Here is a 24,661-nt window from a genome sequence, read left to right on the forward strand (position 1 = left end):
TACTGTAACCCTTACAGTATATTTGCTTAATTGATTTTGTTCCTGACCTTCACAGTCAACCGTGGCACCGACTTTCTCCATCCGTTATCGCATCAGTGCCAGTGATAAGCTATATAACACGACAATGTTGTTACTGGAACGTCAAAGGGTAAGAGGAGTAAAGCACATCTGGAAAAGGAGAATTCATCGGTCATTTCCTTGGGTGTTTCCCATGGAACCAAAGAGAAACATTATCTCAGTTGGAAGAAGATTGTGTGAGCAAACTTCAAACACTTGATCTTTTTTTCTTCTTCTGGCATTTCAAAGATCATCCATATCAAAGAGATGTTTTATCACTCAGAGGGCTGAGGAAGAGGTGCGGCTCACTCAGGGGCTCACTCCCAGTTCAAAACGGTGAATAAAAAAGTCAAAAGATTTTTATATGTACAGGTTCTTACAACTTCTTAGAACTGACGTCACTTCTACATTACACACAGATTCTTCTCTTTATCTCTGGTGAAGACCTTCAGTATGAGTTTTGGGCTAGAAGACAAGTATGTAACAACTCTGGCCTATAAGAAATCCATCCATTGTCTTCATTATTTGGACTGGAAATCAAAGTGTTTTGCTTTCTTTCCTGCTTGCCTATAACTTTTTCAGATAAATTAAACATTCAAAGGATATATTTGTTTAAGTTTTGAACTTGAACCAAGGAGCATTTTTCTGCTTTTGCAGTTCCTTGAAGCTCTTCCCAATAACTTTGACTATCAGTGGACCATTATTACAGTAAGGAAGCCAACATTACAAAAAGCCAACAGGTAATGAATCTGCTCAGATAAATTCTAAATGCATTTACACACTCTGCACCATCGCAGTGACTGTGAAGTTTCAGTAAGTCATCTGAAAAAACGGCAGGTGACTTTTCTTGTAATGATGTATAATTTAAGCTTAATCGTATGGTTTTTTTGTTGCTATTATTTGTGGATAAGAATTTCCATATTTATCATGTCACAGTGTACAGAGGACAGCAGTGACAGTATTGATTGATAATCGGCTATGTACCACAGGCCTTCAAGCTGGCTGTAGTTAAACCTTTACTTAAAAAGCCATCCCTAGACCCAGCTGTCTTAGCTAATTATAGGCCAATCTCCAACCTTCCTTTCATATCAAAAATCCTTGAAAGAGTAGTTGTCAAACAGCTAACAGATCATCTGCAGAGGAATGGCTTATTTGAGGAGTTTCAGTCAGGTTTCAGAGCTCATCACAGCACAGAAACAGCTTTAGTGAAGGTTACAAATGATCTTCTTATGGCCTCTGACAGTGGACTCATCTCTGTGCTTGTCCTGCTAGACCTCAGTGCTGCGTTCGATACTGTTGATCATAATATCCTATTAGAGCGATTAGAACATGCTGTAGGTATTACAGGTACTGCACTGCAGTGGTTTGTATCATATCTATCTAATAGACTCCAATTTGTACATGTAAATGGAGAGTCCTCTTCACACACACTAAGGTCAATTATGGTGTTCCACAGGGTTCAGTGCTAGGAACAATTCTGTTTACATTATACATGCTTCCCTTAGGCAGCATCATTAGAAGACATAGCATAAATTTTCACTGCTATGCAGATGACACGCAGCTCTATCTATCCATGAAGCCAGGTAACACACACCAATTAGTTAAACTGCAGGAATGTCTTAAAGACATAAAGACCTGGATGGCCGCTAACTTTCTGCTTCTTAATTCAGATAAAACTGAGGTTATTGTACTCGGCCCTGAAAATCTTAGAAATATGGTATCTAAGCAGATTCTTACTCTGGATGGCATTACCTTGGCCTCCAGTAATGCTGTGAGGAACCTTGGAGTCATTTTTGACCAGGACATGTCCTTCAATGCACATATTAAACAAATATGTAAGACTGCTTTCTTCCATTTAACATCTCTAAAATTAGAAATATCCTGTCTCAGAGTGATGCTGAAAAACTAGTTCATGCATTTATTACTTCCAGGCTGGACTACTGTAATTCACTATTATCAGGATGTCCTAAAACTCGCTGAAAAGCCTTCAGCTGATCAAAATGCTGCAGCAAGAGTCCTGACAGGGACTAGAAAGAGAAACATATTTCTCCTGTTTTGGCTTCCCTTCATTGGCTTCCTGTTAAATCCAGAATTGAATTCAAAATCCTGCTCCTCACATACAAGGTCTTAAATAATCAGGCCCCATCTTATCTTAATGACCTTGTAGTGCCATATCACCCCATTAGAGCACTTCGCTCTCGCACTGCAGGCTTACTTGTTGTTCCTAGTGTATTTAAAAGTAGAATGGGAGGCAGAGCCTTCAGTTTTCAGGCCCCTCTTCTGTGGAACCAGCTTCCAGTTTGGATTCGGAGACAGACACTATCTCTACTTTCAAGATTAGGCTTAAAACTTTCCTTTTGCTAAAGCATATAGTTAGGGCTGGACCAGGTGACCCTGAATCCTCCCTTAGTTATGCTGCAATAGACGTAAAGCTGCCGGGGATTCCCATGATGCATTGAGTTTTTCCTTCCAGTCACCTTTCTCCCTCACTATGTGTTAATAGACCTCTCTGCATCGAATCATATCTGTTATTAATCTCTGTCTCTCTTCCACAGCATGTCTTTATCCTGTTTTCTTCTTTCACCCCAACCGGTCGCAGCAGATGGCCGCCCCCCCTGAGCCTGGTTCTGCCGGAGGTTTCTTCCTGTTAAAGGGAGTTTTTCCTTCCCACTGTCGCCAAAGTGCTTGCTCATGGGGTCATATGATTGTTGGGTTTTCTCTGTATTTATTATTGTGCGATCTACTGTACAATATAAAAGCGCCTTGAGGCGACTTTTGTTGTGATTTGGCGCTATATAAATAAAATTGAATTGAATTGAATTGAATTGAATTGAATTGAATTGAATTGAATTGAATTTGCATTGGGTTTGCTTTATGACAGTAAATTACTCCTTTGTCAGCATGCTGATGAGAACAATACAAACACGACAGTCAAATAATTCCATCTTTTACGAATAAAGAAGACGATAAATCTTTATAACATGATACTGTGTCATGGACCAAGCAGTAAGGTATAAAGCAGCGGTCCCCAACCCCCAGGGGGGCATTTGGTACAGGGGCAGCAGAGTTGAGGCTCGGGTGTTAAATTTATGGTTTTCAGGGTTTTTATCTGTGACACCCTAAAGGCCGGCCTGTGAAAACACAAAACAATTAAACAAACTTGAAACACCCCCCCAGGCAATGAATCATGTGGTTTTGTCCAATTAGGCTGTCAGCAGTACTTCAGATGTCCCAGCCCTTTGCCACACCTTTTGCCAACCAGCAAGGAGAAGCCAAACCCCAGGTAACTCAAAGAAAGAAAGATGTATTAATATAACATAAAACAGAACTTTGACCTTGCAGTGTTAATATGTGTGCATTCCATATAAACACTGCAAGGTGTGATAGAAAGAAATAACAATTTAATAAAGAAACAATACATTGGACAGTAAGTAGAATATATTTAAAGTAGCGACTGCAAAGTAAACTAAAGTGATGCAACTAGTGGTGAGGTATGGAGCTTACCATGTGTGGCTTGCCATCACACACCGATTGCACCCTACTGAACTCTAAAGAGAGGATTATATGTTTAGGTTAGGTGCAGTTGTCTAAGCGGAGCTTGGAAAGAAAAGTGTCTGGACTACTTTAAGTTGCTTGAAGACGTTTCACCTCTCATCTGAGAAACTTTTTGAAGTCCAGACGCTTTTCTTTCCAAGCTCCTTAGACTACGATGACCTGGATGACTGAGAACCTTCACAGAGGTTAGGTGCAGTTGTTAAAAGGCATTGTCGTGCTAAGAAATTTTGCATCCTGGCATTCACGCGGCTGGCTTTACTTGCTGCTGACGAAGCACAGCAATCGAAAAATCTCAAGCAAAGACGAGTGTTATGCTCTTCTCCATTTTACCCAATGCATTTGTAATTTTTTAAGTAAAATTAACAAAGTTTTTTTTACATGTTTTGACAGGTTTATTTTTTACCAAGTACATTTTAACACTTGTTCGCAGAAACAAGATAAGAAGACAACAAAAAGAAAAAGAAAAAAAAGTTGTCTCAAGTGGAACTTTGCCAAATGAGCCCTCACATAAATGATCGACCGGCTGTCTTAATTAGGCTCGGCTTGCTAGTTCTTCAAAGTTCTTCAAAGCTGCTTTAATTCATCACGCCATAGATTCAGCGAAGTCCTGGAAATATCCCTTTAGAAATTTTGGTCCATTTTGACATGATAGCATCACACATTTGCAGCAGATTTGTTGGCTATATATCCATGATGCAAATATCCTGTTCCACCACAACCCAAGGGTGCTCTTGCAGATAAAGATCTGGTGACTGTGGAGGCCATTTGAGTACAGTGAACTCATTGTCATGTTCATGTTTCATGTTCATGTTCATACCAGACACCATAGGGCAGTTTCAGAGGTCCTGTGTCTATCTTTGGGTCAAAGTTGTTTTTACAGATTGAGAATGCAATATTGAGCAGGTGGTAAGTAATCTCTAGTGGTCAGAAGTGCATGTAAAATCTACTTTGGACCTATCACCCTGGCAACCTGGAACATGGAGCTTTCTAAACAGTAATTGTCTCACATGAGACTCTCCTGGCTGAGAGTTCTAAGCCTTATGCATCACCACTCTTCTAGCGTTCTTATGGAGATTCTGTTGCTTGTTTTCAAAGTGGAAACACTTCTTCGTGTAATTCTAGCTACTTCTCATTTTCAGAGCATCAAATTCTGCCATATTTTAAGAAGCTGCCGCCCTCTCCAAATAACACCGAAGGTGTTTTTTACCATCTGCACCTGATGCGCTTAAGTTATAGTAAGACAGGTTTGTGACAACTGTATATATGACGTTTGCATGCACTCATCATGGGCATGAATGTGCATGTGTTTGAATTAATTTTGGATTTTCTCTAATCTACACAGGGTCAAAAGTATACATACAAGCTTAAATGCATAAATACACTTATTTAAATCTAAATAAGTGATGATGAAGGTTGTATAATGTCATTTATCCTGACAAAGCCTGTTAACTTCTTGTTAGTGATCATAATTGACCACAACTGGTAGTTTCTCTTTACCAACATTAAAAAAGGATTTGTCTGAGAGCACTCATAGGACCAGCCAATACTCACAACAATTGGGAAATCCAATGAAGTCTGAAAATCTAAGGAGAATTGGATATATAGTTTAGCTGGGAAGCTCTCTTTGAGCTTTTTCTAAACAGCTGCAGATTCCAACACCCTTAGTTCAAACAATTGTACATAATTATAAATGATTTTGATGTGTTGCCACTTTGCCAGGGTCAGTCACAAACTCCACCCTAAGACACCTCAAGAGGAAATTGGTCAGGATGTTCAGGAACCAATAAAGCCCAAGAAACAGTTGGAACACCTTAGAATGAGAAGCTGCTCCAAAATCAACACCTTCAAGCTGAAATTTGCAGCTGCCCACATAGACAAGCCAAATGCCTCCTGGAGAAATGTTTTATGGTCTGATAGGAAAAAGATTGTAGGTATTTGGACAAAATTTCAAGATGTATGCTTGAGGGACTAAAGGTGAGGCTTTCAAATGTAAGAACACTGTACCAGCTGCCAAGCATGGTGGTGGCAGCTTCATGCTCTGTGACTGTTTTGCTGCCCATGGTGTTGGTACATTGCACAATTTTTGGTGTCTAAATCTATCAAGGTGCTAAAAGGGTGTCAAATTTCTGGTCATTCCATCAAGCCAATAAACATTTGTTACAATATTTTTTAAAATAATTTTACACAATACTATAATTTAATTGTTTTAAACTGTTACTTGTTTTAAGAAATCTTGTCTTTATGGGATAATACACTAATCATTTTGTATAAAAAAAAAAGTCAGTGCTTTAACGAACAGTTAATTTCTGTAGGTATTTAGTAAAATCAGATGCCTGAATACTTTGTGTTGCATGAATCAATGATGACCAGTAAAAGTAAACAAAGCAAAAGAAAGATGAAGAGTCGAGAGGCCTTTTAGTGATAATAAAATGCCAGAGTTGCTTATTCTTACACACAAAGCTTAAGGTGCTTCATTATAAAACTACAGGATGATTTAAAAATGTTCTGCAACTCTCTGTGTCGATAATAGAGATCACATTATGTTGAATGTAAAATAATAAGACTCAGGCACATGCTGGTTTTGCAATGATCGTCAGAGTTAAGCCACTACTAACAGTAGTATAGTCTACACCAGAGTTACGCTGCATGTTTGACGACTGCACTTTGACTTCAGGTCACTCAGACTGAGATAATTAAGTCTAATGGATGTTTCTATTTTATGAACACATGCAGATAAGATTCCTTCTGTCCCTGTGGTCGAATGTTATCACCAACATCTCTCAAAAGAAAACATCTGAGTCTTGATCTCCTGAAAGAGTACAAAAAGGAAAAGAGTAGCAGACTAGAAAGAAAAAACATATTAGTTAAACTTCTAATGGCTAGAGGAAGAACATATGGAAGGTGTGTCTTTAAAAAACGCAAATTGCAACAATCCCAGAGCATTATGCAATACTGAGAATAGTATGTCACAGTGACCAGTTCACATCATCTCTATCTCCATTAGACATCATTAGTTGGGCTCTTTTAACAGCCAGTATAAAACTGTCTGTCACAAAGTGGCTTCAGCATCCAGTGTACTAAGAGGTCAGAAAATCAAGCAGGCTACGCCTGCCAGCTACTCTGGAGTAATGACAATGAGGATTTTCTAATTTTGGTAACTTTAAAATAACATAACACTAAAAATTTGTCTTTTGACTAATGAGTTCTAACTCTGTACTAGAAAGGAGATTTATGTGTTGCACACATATGACATAGGCTGTACTCAGCTTCAGTCTGTGACCACGGTTGACTGAAAAAAGACAAATTACCTGCTTTTGTCTTCTTCTGTGTGTTTTAATCACTGAAGGATACGCTGAACAACGCATAATTCACATTTCAACTGTGAAGTGACCTCCCAGCAATGCCACTTAAACTCAGAATGTTCACTTCACATGCGCCGTAAAGGCCTAAAAGGTATTATGTAGCTGGCCCAAGGAAAATGGTGAAACAGGGGTGTTATTTAAGCCACCTCTCAACGACACAACTGAGACTTTGTCTAACAACTTTTAGAACATCCAAAACCTTCAACTCCTAAAGTAAGAAGGCGAAGATGGTTTGAGCTCTCTGAGACAGTTATTTTTAGATTATTTATAGAAGTGTTATGGTGTAAGTGACATTTTTTTTTGCCACACTTTAGACCTCTTAGCACAACTAAGCATTGTTTTAAGTGCAACAGCCTAACAGAGTATTGTTTCTTTATGAGCACAGTGTACTCCGATTCTAATGGTGGCTTCCGGAAAGATAACATAACATGTCACTAAACCCAAACCATCTCAAAATGGGTTTTTTTGACAGTGAGTTCACTTCACTCAAATAACTTCCACAGTCACCAGATCTCAATTTAACAGAGCACCTTAGAGATGTGGCAGCACGTCAGTATATTTCAAGCACTTTGATATAGCTATGGCATGAAGAATTAAAGCAGCTAGCCCAGCACAAACAAGGTGCACAAAATAAAGTAGTCAGTGAACTTTGAGCAGACATTTACATGAAGCCTCATTCGGCAAAGTGCCACTTGAGAAAACCTTTTTCTTTTTTTTGTGTGTTTATAGAGCAGGCTTCTTATCTTATATCCACAAACGAGTGTTAATCTGTACTAGTTAAAAATAAATTTATCAACATGTAAAATATTTTAGTTTTACTTGCTTAGCTATGAATGCATTTGTTAAAATGGAGAAGGGCCTCACACTGGTCTTTGCTTAAGGTCTCTAAATCATCCTGCATGGTCAACAGCAAATGGAGGATATAGAGACCGTGTCATTTATATGAATTGTTATGTCAAGAACCAACGTTTCCTGGCATAATGATGCATTTTAACAACCTAAACAAGCAACATACGGAGGGTTACTGGTTTAAACCTCCTGGTTGGCTGGGACCTTTCTTTGCATGTCCTCTCAGTGCCAAATAAAACCATGACACACTGACAGCATTGTCATACATCAGGCCAGTCTGTGTCACTCAGAAGAGCCTTTTAGAGACGGGAAATAAACAGGAAGTTGCTGCAACATTTCTGTCCCCCATCAGTATTGATTTATTTTGAATTATATTGTTAAATTGTAGTAAAACATCTACCATTATTATTTTCAACCAGTAAAACCCGACCAGCCTCCGCTCTACATTCACCCTGGTGTTGACAAAACTAAACTTCTGTCTTCTTCTGTGTTCCAAGTTGGTTTCTAGGAAGTGCAACTTAGCAATATTTCTATAGAATATGAGAACCTTCTACAATGTTACACAGTAAGTGCTGACAAGTAACAGAATATTTTTTAACATGTAAAAGTGTGAAGGTGATAAAAAAACACATCTTCTACAAGTTCAAAACGCACTTGTGAGAATGTCTCAAAAGATGAGCAAAACAAGCACAAGACAGCAACACGTACTTAAATTCAACACGGGATGAACCCGCAGGATGTGTAAACATGTCTGCGCTCTACATAAAGGATGTATATTCATATATGCACTAGGCACATTATGAATGTATATTTAGGGCAGTGAAGTTACATGCCTGAAATTTCATTTTGATGTGCAGTAACTGGTGTATGTTCTGAATTACAATAAAGTATCTTTTCTATTCTATTCTTTAATATGGTTTTCTGTGCATATTCAGAACTTACACACAATACTTACACTTGAAAAGAGTTTCATTTTCAAGAATTAAGTTATAAATATTTATTTATTTAGGAATTATTCATCCTAAATAGTGTGACAAGGAGGCGTCACACTATCACACACACACACACACACACACACACACACACACACACACACACACACTAACTGTTATAAACGGTTTCCTGTCCATCCAGCACTAAGAAGAAAAACAAAGCTGATAAAATAGGCTATAAATAAGCCTTACATGAAGACTGGCCCTTATCATGCATACCATGTAGTTTATTTCATTTATCATTCATTTGAATTGAGATTATATGCAGAAATATAACAGCAGTGACAGCTTAGTTTCCATTTAGTCCTTCAGCAGACGATAAAGTTTATTTTGTCGTGATCCTGCATTTTGTCTGCAGTGTTTCAGTTTCAGACTCTCTGTTTCTGTTTGATATTTACTGTTTGACGAGGTAGTGAAGGCTGATGAGATCGGGTGAACCATCCAAAAGAGTGAACAGGGCACAAGAGAGATGAAGACCAGAGTGCAGGGAGGGTGGAGCGGGTGGGGATGAGTGTCAAGGGTGTTTTGTGACAGCAAGATAGCAGCAAGAGTGAAAGGGGAGGTTTACAAGAAGGCAGTGAGACCTGATGTAGTGTACGGTTTGGAGATGGTGCTGACAAAAAGACATGAGGCCGAGCTGGAAGTGAAAGGGTTGAAGATGCTCAGATTTTCATCGGGAGTGACCAAATTTTCAGAGGTTCAGCAAGTTGATCTTGATGCTCCCAGTTTCACAGCTGAAATAAAGATGTTTACGGCATGTCACAACAATTATTTTCATTGCGAACAAAATAATCCTTCTACAAAATCTGCAGTGGGTGTTTGTTTTTTCTTTTGAAAATAGCAGACAACTAGACTGGGGTTAGTTAAGTGTCAACTCAACATGTAAGAAACAGGACAAAACTTTCCTACTCTGAAAACCATCCCTGACTGAAACACCAACAAAATGCATTAAGTCACTATGTCAAAGATTATTTAAGCAGCCTATGTCTACTTGACTGTGAGTAATAACAGTGTTACACACAGTGGCAACATACTTACTGCACATGTGGGCATACTGTAGGTTGGAATCACCAACCAATTGTCATTTTCCATCTTGCTTTCTTCCGGAAGTCTTCAATTTTGTGTCATGATAAGTGTATGTCTCAGTATGTGGGTGTACCCACTACTTAGACACTTTAACTTTATCTGTATAAACTATAAATAACTGGACTGTTGACCATGTCTTTTTCACTACTACTAATGCAACTGTTTCACATCTCTATGTTCTTTAACAGCTATCCATGTGTTTGAGATGCACACATGTAGGCTTTATGCACATAAAGTATTACTGGTGTTAGTTAATAGGTTAGGACTCAACACTCTCCTTCAAAGAAAGTCACTTTTGTGGCCAAAGATGGCTAAAACAACTGCACAAGCTCGAGCCACGAGTGAATATATTAAATTATAAAAGGGTCTTGAAATTGCGGGTTTATTTATTTATTTTTAGTTCTTTAAACTAAGCTGTTCTTTTGTCTCGAGTCTTCAGGCATGAAATATCCCTCTGACTGTAGTCTCCCTTATCTTTAGCCTAATTTTGTGTTTTGTAGAGAAATGAGTACTGAACCGCTTTAGAGAGGAGAAACCACGCCAGTGATATTAGGGATGTTTCCCAGTAACATTGGCTTTGGAAACTGGGCTTTCCGTCGTGTTAGAAACGGGACACTGCATTCCTTCGACCTGCGTGGCCAAGTTATGGGAAGAATGTAGGATTTCTTCGAGGAAAGAGGGAAGGCAGACTTTTAGTTGATGAGGAAGAAGTTAAGAGCTGAAGTGAGGAAAAACTGAAGAGAGGCGGACTACTTCTCCGAGTGACGCGCCTCTCGCCACTGCTCCTCCCCGTGAATTCAGAGGGAAAAGTTTCCTCCTCTCACTTTTAACTCAGCTGATGTAGCAACGGTTTGGCTCAGGTGTTAAAAGATAGTCCAGTTGTTGTTTGTTCTTTTGTTTTTTGCAAGCGAAAGGGAAGTTTGGACATGAAAGTGGTCAGCGGGTAGAAAAAGCACTAGAATCCGTTCTCCCAGCGTGCGGCATCATGAAGCCGTTACTGCGCTTCAGCGTCCCTCTGTGGACTCTTCTGGTCTTCAGCGCCTTCCTCAAGGTAAGAAATCTTAATCCCCTTACATTATAAGCGAAATTAAACACGGCACTATTGCACTTTCCCAACTATTGCACTGCGCTGTTTCGGTGATGCGTTTTAATGAGTCGGCGGTTCCTGCACCTGTTGCGCAGGTACTAATACATCGCCTAAGTCAAGAGTCGGTGGAGTGTAGCTCACGCTTAAAGGGAAAGTTTATAGAAAACATTTCTGCTGTTGTAACACAATCATTTTGTGCTGATACCAACAAAGGTGTAATAGCAGAATAAAACTTGGTCCTCTGAGAGATTCAACTGCATAAAAATTTATGACAACAGGTAATTAATATGCCGGACTACAGCTGGAGAGTTTTAACAAATAAGCAATATTAAAATGCATTGGCAAAGTAGACTAAATGGCTCACTCTCTTTATTTGTAAACTATTTGTTCGTGTTAACACAAGTGACCTGACCTGTAGTGTGAAATCCCTTGAAATACATTCCTCTGAAAAGAGGCTCAACTAATGGATAGACTGTGGCATCCAGCTTCCACAGATCCACCTGTACCGTATCCCACTGGTCAGTCTGCTCAGAGAGAGGGGGAGAAAAGATGAGAGAGGTTGAGAATGGCATGCGAGGATGTGTGTGGCCAACACAAAGGGGTCAGGAAAGGAATGTGGTGCAGCTCAGTGTCCCCTTCACTTCACAGACCCAGGGACTTGCCCAGTTACTTGGTCATCCCTAATAAGTGATAAGTGGCTTAACTACTTTTTTTGTTTAGAATCAGAAGACAATTGAACAGCTGTATTGCATATTCCAAGTTTAATATCAGTGCTTGATGAAAAGGCACTTTCTTTATGCAAATATTTATTCCATGGTGCCGTGATGCTGACTCTATTAATACACTTTAAAGGGCCCGATCTGATACCTCTGCCACCCCCTGCTTCTTTCCGTATGTGAACCTCACCGTTTTTTAGTGTAAAGTAACATAGAACCAGTGATTAATGTGGAGCTGTGTCAGCACCAATCAAATGACAGCAGAGCAAAGTTTTATACTGAGAAAGAGGATGATTTTAAATGCTTATCTGTCACATTGTTGCCGATGCACATTTAGATTGATAAACTGCGGAAATTGTTCCTTTGCAAATTGGTGGTTTTTGAAGGGTGGAGCTGTAAGCAGCATTAAGTCTGTAAGTAACTAAGCAAGTAATAGAAAATAAAATAAACACACACACACACACACACCGTTTCATTTACTGGACAAATCAGATCAGCAGAAGTGACATGATGGTTTTGTGCTTCTGAAAGAGGAGGTGGATAGAAAAGCATGGGTGGATAGATAATCTGTGTTTCACACCAAAGTGTTTCACTTTTCCCATCAGCAGTCACCAGTATCTTTTTATTTATTTATTTTTTAGATACTCAATATATTGGCAACACCTTAACTTTAACATAGATGTTCTGATTAAATCCTCCTCATCATCCTGTTTTTTTATTCAGTTAAGAGAAATGATGGCTGCTTAATATTTTTTTCCCCTGTTAGTTATTAAATGCAGCTTGTTGAAGTGTCCTGTTGAAATAAACAAATGCTCTGTTGGCACATTACATGATAACTATTATTTCCATTGGGGAAGTAAAGATACAGAGACCTGTTAACTAAGTCTGCTTCTGTGCTGCTGAGTACACAGGTTGAGCAGAGATGAACACTGGCTGCACGCTACACATGCAAATGTAAGCCTGACACGAATACAGTTGTTTTCCGTAGGCTAAAGAGAAAGGCAGACTTACATAAGGCTTTAACTATGGGCATCAGTTTAGAAATTTGTTGTCAGTTTCTTGAGGTCGAAAACTTGTTTAACTTAATATTTGTGGATACTATGCCTCAATTTGGAATTTTTTCCAAAGATAAGAGACACGAAAGTCTTGTCATTCTCGCTCAAAACATGTTTCGTTTGAAACCTCCGGGGCTAAACTCAGAGTGCTCCTAACTCCACAGAACAAAGAAATCTAGCAAGAATTCTTAGCTTAGGTGTGATGTTGGAAGATTCCCCAGTTGGTTTAATAAAAAAAATTAATAATTATATGTTTTTTTAATTTAAAAAAAATTGAAAAATTCACAAAAGTTCGTCTTATTTAAAAAAAATGCTTGCATGACTTAAAATAACAACCCTTGTTTTCACTTTTATGAAACATACTTGGTTCTTATGGCACGTTTATACATAAGTATACAAGACCACAACACATAGATTTGTAAAAAAGACATACGAGTTTCTTATCCAGATCTCTCTCTGGCTCTCTTCATCTGCTGGCAATTTCCATGTGAATAGTTTTCTTACATTTTACTCAGTGCATTTTAGTACAACGTCTAAATATAAATATTACAATTTTAACTATTCTGTGTATTTTTTAAAAACTTGACTGGAACACATGAAATTTCCCCTTGTGGGACTAATAAAGGTATATCTTATCTTATCTTATCTTATCTTATAAGGGCCAAGGCCAAAATCGGCCCGGCAAGGACTCCAATTCGGCCCAGTGGATGACTTTAAAAAATGTGAAGGAGGGCTAAAATTGTGGATTTTTAGCTCTATTTTTAACAACAACAACAACAACAAATTAATAATATAATATTATAATGACAGGACAGTCTGGGAAATGAGTTAGCAGAACTTTTTCTTTAATTTCTTACATGTTAAACCCAAACACAGATGTCTTTCATTCACCCCAGCAATATAACACATGAGATGAACTGTTGAAAATGTAGGTATTTTATATATTAAAATATCTCAAGGATTTAATGTGTAATTAACCATTTGATAGAAAGGGGAGTTTCACTTGTCCGGCCGCTAAACATCAAAGTCAAAATGACTTTGACAGTATCTACTATTTAAGTATCTACTCTTATGATGCTTTTATAGTATCTTTTATCTGTGCCAACATTTAGTCCTGACTTTAACTTTCATAGAAATTTTGCCACTAGAACTAACCTTTTTGCTTGAAAGCTTTGCAAATACAGCCCCTGGTCTTTTGATGAAACAGCGGTATAAACCTGGGGCCATGTTCACACACATTTTAAGAATCCTCTGACAGACGAAGCAGTCGTGTCTTGGGACATGTTTATGGGCAAAGAAAGGTCTGAAAGTCACCAGGTGTGGTCAAAGCCTGTGCTGCGTATGGCACATTCTTCAAAAAGGTGGGATTACATGAACAATAAAAGAACAAAAACATACAAAAAGCTTACAGCCTACAGACATACCTGTTTGCACAATTGCAACACCTGCTCACACGCTGACAGTTATTTAATTATTTGCTAACCTTATTTATCATCTATTTATTGTTAAAAGGGAAAAAAAGCTTTCATCAGTTACATTTGTACCGTGTCTTTGTGTTTATGTTTACATATCGGGAATGTAAAGTATGTATCCACATACTTGAGTAGTGGCTAATTATAAGATTATGTAACTGAGGCTAGTATGTTGATATACATTCGACAACTATAACCACACAATCAAATACTAGACTCCATCTCGCTCCATCCTCGTCTCCATCAGCAGTTACATGAACTATATGACGTTTATGGTGGAAAGTTTTCATTAGACATTTTACTAATTTCCATTAAATTTGTGAAAATGATGATCATATCTGGCAGCGCTGGGTAAAAAGTCATATTAGTTACTCAGATTACACAAACAGTAATTAATAAAGTTTACAAATTTTAATTTCAAAAAGTCGCAGTAAAAAAAAAAAGTAAATTCAGACACATAATCCCTCTAAAGAGAGAATGGAAAGGCAAAGTAGAAAAGGGGAAATATTGTGCTTCCCTGTAACTTTTTTTACATACAGATATTTTCCATTAGTGGAACTTAATATTTCCACCTTACCTATGTTTAGTATCAGTTTTGGTTTAGCCACTGATTGAACCATATGAGGTATCTGAACCCACTAATGATGAAATATCTATGGGTAGCTAAAGCAGGCTGTATGTGTGTGAACAAACTTTATTGCATTGTGATTATATCGGACGACATTTTCTTTTTTTGGCCATTATAATATATAATATGAAATCATTTGTTATTAATTTAGTTTATAACTATAACAGAAATAACGGAAGTAAAAAGGGATTAAAAATAGGTTTAGGTAGTGTGCTCCAGATAGACTGCATCTGAGATCACAGTCTGGCATGCATCCATGACCGAACCAGGAAAAGTATAATACTTTGCATGGGTATATGGTTGTGTGCATCATTTCTTTGTCCTCCTCATGTCCTGCATCTGTGTCTCTCTCACTCTCTTTCTTGGCTTGCTTACCAGAGAATGATGGCATTACTATCAGTGAGAAATGTCTTGGAACAAGGAAATGTGATGTTTTTTAACACTCTAAAAGAACTGGCTCGTCTGTGGTTGTGGACATTGCGTGAGGAGTGCTGTCTTTCCGGCAAGCTGCAAGCCTTATGCCTGAAATGTGGGTGACGTTTGATGACGCGCGGTAACTCGATGACGTCTGATAAGTTTCTTTCTCCATATGTATCCTGCTGGCTTTACACAAATTAGAAAGCCTTCCAGTGTTTTGAGTCCCATTACTGGTCTAAAGTGCAAAAGTCACAAATCAAACCCTCCTTTGTAGAATGGTGCACCCTCCACCCACTCCCAGGCCCCTTCATCTGCATCAAGACTGTCCAGTTTCAAATTGACATCCCCAGACATTCTGCATTCAGCCAGCACTGCAACTCAAAGTGCAGCTTGTACAATTTGAATTACAAAGAGTCACAGTTCCCCATCCATGTAAATGAGACACAGGCTCCTCTCCAAGCCTGAAAGGCCTTATTGTCAGCAGATAAATCTTTTTATCATTGGCATCTGAGCAAGTTACAACTAAACAAGGCTGTCGGAGGACAAAAATATGAATATTTTGCTGTTGTTTAATTTTTGCATCATAATGTCTTTCCAGAAAGGTAATTAAAATCAAAATACTATACAGCTGCCTGCGTTTGGCAGTCAGCTAAGGCTGTTTATCAGCATCACGGGCGGTAAAATGTCTAGCATTTGTAATCTCACATAGCGAAATATTCTATTTCAGTAGCAATTCTCTAAACAGTTCAGTAAGTCAGTCAGGTACTCAACTACTGTTGGTAAGATTGGTATAAAAACACGTATAGACTGGGTCGCCCATTGAACAGGTTAAAAGGGCTTGTTAATAAGTGCTGACTGCAAAAGGAAACTTTTGCTAATAAAATAAACTGCAGGAAACGTTCACTGCTCTGTCACACATCACGCCCAATGCTTCACTTTCACACATTTCAAATATCACACTGTTCACACTTGTGTGATGAGCGCAACGCACTGGCCCTCTGTGCCCAGCATCTGTGGGTGTGGGTATGTATGCATTCATGCATAGTTTCCTCCTGTTGCATTACGAGGAAGCTCTAACGGTAAGAGCATTGTGCTTAGATGGGTATCTGCAGCTGGCAGCTCCACACTTGGCAGAGAGCAGCACAGTGCTGCGGACAGTAAATGCTACGTAACTCATTTCCGTATATTCTGATGTGGCGTCTGATAGTAGCGGCAAAACAGTGGTGTGGGAGGCTGGTACCTGGAGACCAACTACACTCATAGCAAAAGACGGCAGCTAATTTTAGAAACAGCATTCAGCATTATTTTATGATTCATTGTCCTATATTGTCTAAAGGGATCATATTTATGTGGGAAAAGAATAGAAGAAGCAGCACATCAGATGTTGTTGCTTGTTGAGCTATGTTGTGGACCCAGTTCCCTCATGATATTGTATTTCACTTTATATTATTATTAATGATCTTTTAGGAATAACATGACAACATGACATGAGCTATAACATGTTACGTTTGTTCTTTATTTATATCAACAAAATTTGGTGTATGTTTATTATAAACATTTAACTTAAATATTTTAAATTAAGTACAGTGGTCCATCGTTTATCGCGGGAGTTATGTTCTTAAAAAACCCACAAAAAGTGAAATCCGCGAAGTAGTCAACGTTATTTTTAACAATTATTATAGATGTTTTAAGGCTGTAAAACCCCTCACTACACACTTTATACACTTTTCTCAGACAGGCATGAACATTTTCACACTTTTCTCTCTTGTTTAAACGCTCTCAAAGTTCAAACCTTGTGGAAAAATAAGTGCAGTATAATTGAAACCAAAGGCACGCGCAGCTGACGATGTTTCGTCGACATTGTTGTGTTTCAATAACGCAGGAAACTTACAAACATACAGTACAGCACTTCAGAGTCACACTGCTAGAGATCGAAGATTTATGTATATTTGACAAGCTGAATGGATTCTGTACTGTACAGGAGACACGGCACGAGATTGATTGACAATGGTTTCCATATGGAAAAGATATATATAAATCTTATAAAGTTTGTATATGTCTTGTGTGAAACTTCTATGAAAAGCATACAAAAGTGAAAACACATATAAGAGCCCTTGAAAAATTATATAAATGAAACTTGTATGTTTTGGATACTTACTAAAACAATATATGAAAGTAATGAGAAAGTGGCCACTTTCATGAGTATATCATGTAAGCCTTACATGATTCACTATATGAAGTAGGCCACATCTTATGCAAGTCTTTTAGTTGCACGGTTAATGGTGCAAAGTTTTTACTATTTCTTTTCCATATGGGTCTACAGCCAATCAGGACGCAGAACACAATGTGCTGTAAAAAAAAAAAAGCATGCAAAATTGCACACAACAAATCCGTGAAACAGCGAGGCCCTCTTCCCAAAGGTGAACCGTGATATAGCGAGGGACCACTGTACCCCGCAATCTTACACAAGAGCAGTATTGATCACTAACGGTATGCTGTGCTTTGAAGCTTTAGATGTTGGTGAACTTCCAGCTGATAATCTGAATAATTTTTAAGATGATTGCAAAATATGTATCCCAAGGATGGAAAAGGAAAGTTTAACATGTCACTTACTTTTGACAAAGCTATTAGTTGACACAAGTGATGTTTTGGCAACAGCAGTGTTCTGATTTTAAGTTAAAGTAGACACGGTAAAGCGAGGCAAGTTTTGATTTATTGGCCATTGTTGTGTGGCTCCAGACTTTTGCTTGAACTAAATAAGCTGTAGGTATGAAGTAAAGCCAAATGCTTGACCTCCCTTAATATGGTCTAAATGTGTTATCAGGCATCTCTGGGTGGGCTCAGGAAGTTACATTAGAACTGAAACAATGAGCAGGTCACTCATGAGATATGCAGGCAATGACCTTTTAAATAGAGAACAATCTGCCAACTTATTGCTAGAGAAAAATAGCAGCTTGAACAAATCTTGTCCACATCATGCTGTACTTTAATGTTTGTGTCACAAAAAACTGCTAATGAAATCCAACTTTGTCACAATCCACTAACACACTATATACACAGAGGTTTTAAATTACTCTGGATAATCAGACCTCTACTCAGGTTCAGGTTAAGAGGTGCTATAATAGGAAATACCAGATCACACTCAAACCTATTAATCAATAACAATGCTAAATGGATGCACTTTGTCTGGCCTTACCAGACACAACAAAGCAAGCTATTGGGAGCTACAGGTCAAGCTCAGTCACATAAGAAGATTCAAGTATTAGCCACATAATGTTTTACACTCTGGGATAAAGAAAACTTCAGATTTCACAGATTTATATGAGATGAACACAATATATTTATATCACATAACATGGTGGACGTGTTGTCATCATTGAAGCCTTACTGTAGTCGACCCAAATTTTTTGCTTTGCAAGATTCTTTCAAGATTGAAGGATCCTGTCCCCAGGAGATTGGGGGTTTTGTCCCTTTTTGTACAATACGTAATCCAAGGGGTTTGTGTCAGGCAGAGTCAGACGAGCTTTCTGAGACAATTGCCAATTGTGGTCACAACATCAGAGTAATTTATTCACTCGCTTAATCATGTGATTGGACATCTTTTATGGGACAGAACTCAGAAAGAGATCAGTTAAGGTAGGTTTTAATTTGTGTCCATTTTTTAATATAACAGGGCAAGCATTGCTTGGCTTAGTTGCTCTATAGTAAGTCTTAACTCACTCTTAACTTACTGTTAATCCTACATTATCAAAGCACAAAAAAGTTAGCGTACCCCTGCCTGTGATAAATAATAATACAATTAAGGACAGGAGATATCAAAAGATGCAAGAAGAGAAAAGAATTTAAAAAGAAAGAATAAAGTGAAGGATCACTGTCTAAAAAACTAATAAAGCACAAGAGTGGAAAAGGTCAAACAGAGAAGGAACAAAATCAAAGGAAACTATCAATATTTAATTTTTTTCTTGTCAATGAAAACACCATAGGTGTTTTGTATTACTAATCTTCAACACACACAGACGTGCACACATAATCGTTAGAGTCAGATAACGTGATTTTGCAGAATTTACTGCTGCAGAGGAATCTACTTTCTCCACTCAGCAGGTCAGCAAGGGCACAAGACCCATTTTTAATAGTTTGTGTAATTTGAGAAGTGGAAACAAAGTATTGTGCGCTCCCCTCATGCTTTTGTTTCATGTAATTATATTATGAGCATATAATGTTAAAAGGCTGATTCTTGAACAAACAGCTTTAAAGGTGATTTCTTATTATACAGGAAGGAACTGGGACATTATCAGGAGGTACCAGGAATCATAAGGAATCAGAACGTGGTAGAGCGTGTTTAGGGGTGATGTAATGTTTACACAGTGGTCAGTACAGCCATTTCCTCCTCCTCCTGCAGAACGGCCCAGTCAAAGGGCCCAGATAGTGTACACGGCAAAAGGGTCATTGGCTCAGTATGTGCCACATGGAGAACTACAAGAAGAAACTGAAGATGGTTTCAAACAGCAGTCTGTCGTTGCACTGGAGTTGTGTTTAAAAACATCCATCAAATGTAATATGAGTAGAATAAAAGACTTTCACTGCAAAATTACTGTTTCTACACAACATTTCACTAACACGTTTCACATAGAAGAGCCACAAATAATACCGATAATGAAATACAAACCTGAGATGGCTGGAGTCTGTGGATTCAAAAGGAAAATGAACCATTTCTAGGGCACTATTTCCCAAAAGGGACTTGGAGCTTTGGTTATTTTTTCTCTCTGAGTCAGTGTCAAGGCAATGGCTTAAGACGATGCTTTGTTTATTTACTCAAGAGAAAATAAGTGATTCTTAGGAAGAGGGCCAAGGGAAATACAACTCTAGGGAGTCATAGCTTAGAAAAGTCACATCCCCCGAGGTCAGCTTTGCATGAAAACGTGAGATTGTCATAGTATTAAGATGCAGCTCTTACACAATGGTATGTGACCTTTACCATATTCTTCTGATGCTGGAAGAAGTTCAGTTTTTCATTTTTGTTTTACTTAACACAGTTTAACATGTGTTTAGTACATTTACTTACTGTACCAGGGCATTGAAAACATATTTCAAAGCACAAACTGCCTTTTAAAAAGTACTTACTTTTTTTTGTATTACCACAAAGTCCTATTTGTATCATTTCTGGTGTCCATCTAAAACAGCTGAAGGGCTTTCACGCACTATTATAAAACTCTACATGTTCCATTTTCTTAAGGCTCTCTTCCTTCTCTTCCATGTCTTTTTTAAAAGTAAACTTTTTCCGGTTACTAACATCAAAAACTTGGTTTTTAACATGAGCTCTAAGTGGGAAATTTAGTCAGTAATCCCCACCCCTCAACAGCACCATGGTAACATACCAAATACAAATAATCTTATCTAAATCTAATTCATAAAGCTATTTAAACTCAAATTTATTCTAAGATCATTTTTAAGGCAATCTGTTAATGTGTAACTTTGGTGACCCCCAGTGGCATTATGAAATATATCCAGAGAATACAGACTTAAGAGATTCTTCATGGCGTCCTAACATGTAGTACAGCAGGAAAAGAAACATGAAGGTATAAAATTTAAGTCTTGGTAATTGTACAGAAAGATACAAAGTTAAAAGACAAAAAACACTCAGTATTGACACAAGATCACTGTTTATCTAAAGAGCTTGGACCTCTCTCTCATCCAAGAGAGGTGCATTGTTTAAATTTCAATAACAACGCCACAACCTGCATTTGATAGCTGTAGGCTATTATATGTAGGAAATAGGACTTCAAACAGGTTGTCCAAACCCAACCCCAACATTAGCATAGTGTGGAATGCTTTTCCATTACTAACAAACTATCTGTGGTGGAAAAATGTCACTAAATTAGAGATGCTTAAAACATTGATTTACATGCTCTCAGAGTGTTTGTCCTGTTAGGCAGAAACAGCAGAAGTGTAGTCACGCACATACGTATATATACTTCCTCATACACGCTGTTCTTCCTGTTAAAGTGCAAAATCCACCCAGCTTACTTGAGTTTTCATTTCACACTACATGACATAGTGTAGTGGTTGGTTGGGTAGTTAGTCTTTGGGTTTAGGTCAAAAAGAAAATAGTTCCAGCTTTAATATATTGTATACAGAGCATTGTAAAAAATAAAATAAATAAAAGAACGCCACATGAGTCAGACTTTACTGAATGATTATATATTCGACCCTGGGGGGAGACTTTTTAGGTTGCGTCGGAAGGCCATCTGGCGTAAAAATCAAACATCCACATGTGGCGACCCTTTGTAAATGAGGGAGCAGCCAAAAGTAGCTTTAATTATACGTTAACACCCTCCATCTGATCGTGAGGCTATTGAAACCTTAAAGTTTGACGTCAGTGTGAGAAACCTTTGTTCTTAAAAACAAGAACACTACCAGAGAGGACTGAAAAAAGGGCGGGGTCACTGTGAATAGAAAAGGAAACATTAATGGGAGGGTTGCTGACGTGCATCGGCAGGTGAATGGGGCGACTTTGAAAACTGGGATGGATTTTTCTAAGATTCCCAGCCAATGATTTTTGATTGTTAGACCCATTCTGTCATATTATTAGGATACTATGATTTAATATTTCCAAATTTAACAAAGAGAGAAATATATATCAGTACTTATAAAAGAAAAATGTGCACTTAACTAGCAATTAATGAGAATGTAAAATACAACTTTTGACACTGAGGACTGACTGAGTCTGACGGACATAGTCAAGACAGGAAATGTTTAAAATATTAATAATATTGCAAAGGCGGCAAATTACACACAAAATTATGCGTTATGTGTAGCTCAGTCTTCATGATTCAATATTTCCAAATTTAACAAAGAGATTAATATATATCAATACTTATAAAGTAAAAATGTACACTTAACAGTTAACAGTCAGAAACAAATGATACTCTTACAAATCCAATGAACAATTCCAGTCTAATAACCCAAACAGTCCAGACTCTGACACAGCAAACAAGTCCTATGTATCAGTTACCATCATACTTAAAAGCGAAATGCATCTAAGTGATATTACAGAAAAGCTGCAAACGATTAAACGGTTAATGGCTAACAGATCAGATTTTTCAAAAGCCAGCTTTGGCATTAGTTGAGAAAAAGTGGAAATATGCACTAGCTTTCAAACATTTGGGAAATGTAATTTATTCACTAATAGCTTAAAAAGAAAAGGCAGACTGGGATAAAGCAGATCCTCCTACAGATCTGGTGGTTTGTTGTCAGCAGCTGAATAAAGTTTTTCAGAAGGTGCAATATTCTGAACAATTTGAAACATTAATCGCAGATATGAACACAGAATGAAATTCTCAAAAACTAAAACATTGTTTATAGTAGTGTAAGGAGCTTGAAAAGAAAAGCGTCTGGACTTCTTTGAGTTGCTTGAAACGTTTCAATCATTTTTATAGTTCTTCAATGGTGGAGAGTCCCAGATTTAAACCCAGTGGGAGTATCCCAAAGAGGGACTGATGATCCTCTACCTAATCACATGAGCCAAGGTGTGAAAATGGGTCCCAATCAGCCAGGGTATCACAAACCTGGCCCCACCCTATCATGTGATTTCCTGAGGTCAGATGGCCCAGGATGTTGGGCGTAAATATAAAGATGATTTGATTGGTTATAATCCAGTTTTGAGATAATTTGTAGATTTGATTCACTGAACTTGCGTATGTTAATCCATCTTTTTAATGTGATTTCTTTTCTAAAATAAAACCTAAATATTTAACTTGTGTTACATGATTTACAAGAATGTTTATCAGTTTTATAACAGTGATATTTTCAGTAACTTTTGATGGGTAATGGGTAATGTATGGGTAATTTGCCTCTCAGTTTGTTTGTGATGTAATCATTTTTCTAGTTACCCACTTAGCTACTATAAATGTAGTTTTACATTCTCACTTGTGAATACACATAGTGACGGTTTGTTAAAATATCAACTATCATAAAATATCATAAAACAACAAAGATTCACCACATAATTCTCTGGTAGATGCAATAAAATACTGCTGAAGTGAGCGACAAGACTGTCATTTACAATTATGCAAGAACCCTATTCTGAGCCCGAGTTGCCTCTAATGCATCTATCAGGTGTGAGTGTGTGTGTGAATGTGAGACAAGCTGCTTAGGTTTGGAAAAGTACTTGTATGAAAGAAAGACCTGTGAGCAGGTTATATGACTTTAGAATGCATTTACCTTTGTGAACGTTTCGCTCTGGGTTAATAAAGTCTCTCTGATTAAGTCTGTCTGGTTTTAAATGGTTTTGTAAAACATGTAGCATTTTGTCAGCATTTTACTGAGTCATCTGGAACTTGGAAAAGAGTTGTTTTAATTTTCTCCTGTGTTTTATCAGGCCAATTCATATTAAAATCTAAAATAATCAAGTTTGGAGTCAGTCAGCAACTCAAGTTGTTCAAGCGACCAAAGATCAGAGATCGTAAGACCCATACAGTTGTGCTCTTTACAGGACCAAATGTAAAAAAGAGTCACGATCTGTGAAAACAGAAAGAAAAAGTTGGGTTTGTTTTGCAGGGTGAATAGTTGCGTAGTGAAGGAAAACTTAAAAGCAAATAGGAAATTAATTATGCAGTCAAGAACGATATATTCATAAATCAAACCAAATAAACAGACGACAAACACAAAAAACAAATCTAAAGCCTCTTTAACTGAATAAGAAAGACAATTTCATCTGCTTTCAGCATCTATATGTTTAAATTAGTAAGTTTCTTATTGTAGTTAATAACTAGGTTAAAATAATATAATTTCATAGCGTTGTGGCTTCCAAAATTGTCACTAGTTGACTCAAAAGCTGGCTAAACTGAACTCTAAAACATTGTGCTGTAAGGTCTGTTCTGCCATTGTTAGAAGTTAATAATTGGCCATATCTGTGAGCCTTGTGAGGGAGAGAATGATGCAGGTTTGAGCTATGATGCCATGAGTTTAATATTTAGCTGAGTGGGAAACAGTTTGAAAGGTAACATATCAGCAAGTGACTGTGAGCTATTTCAATTTTGGCTAATAAGTAATATGGAATCAAAGCTTGGTATTTGGCCCAATACCAGCATACAGATGAAATACGAAGCTGTAGTGCACGTTGTATTTATGTATGCTGTGATCAGCTTCACTTTATCCCTTTGAAGTTTGAGAAATCAGATATCATCATGAAATCCAAGGAGGAGGAAGAACAATATTCAGAACAGCAGTTCCCCGCACATTTATTATTACCTTCAAGGCTGTTGAAGGATTACAGATGGTTAGTTATTAGCGGAGTCTACTTCCTTGTTTGTACTAACTAGCACAAAAACGTGTTCTTTTCAGCTGTTACAATGAAACTTTATCACACGCTACTGAGCTTTTGTGT

At 37.7% G+C, this 24,661-nt stretch overlaps 1 protein-coding gene across 1 annotated transcript in view; it reads left to right on the forward strand.

Annotated features, from left to right (window-relative positions):
• The first annotated feature begins 10,279 nt into the window (after positions 1-10,279).
• LOC120441311 (receptor-type tyrosine-protein phosphatase eta-like) overlaps positions 10,280-24,661 on the forward strand; it is a 27,951-nt gene continuing 13,569 nt past the window's right edge. The window contains exon 1 of the mRNA XM_039615813.1: positions 10,280-10,952. Within this exon, the coding sequence (XP_039471747.1) occupies positions 10,887-10,952 (66 nt within the window). The 5' untranslated portion in view covers positions 10,280-10,886. The remainder of the gene's footprint in view (positions 10,953-24,661) is intronic.

This window comes from Oreochromis aureus, linkage group 7, assembly GCF_013358895.1.
Source record: "Oreochromis aureus strain Israel breed Guangdong linkage group 7, ZZ_aureus, whole genome shotgun sequence".
Lineage (NCBI taxonomy): Eukaryota > Metazoa > Chordata > Actinopteri > Cichliformes > Cichlidae > Oreochromis > Oreochromis aureus.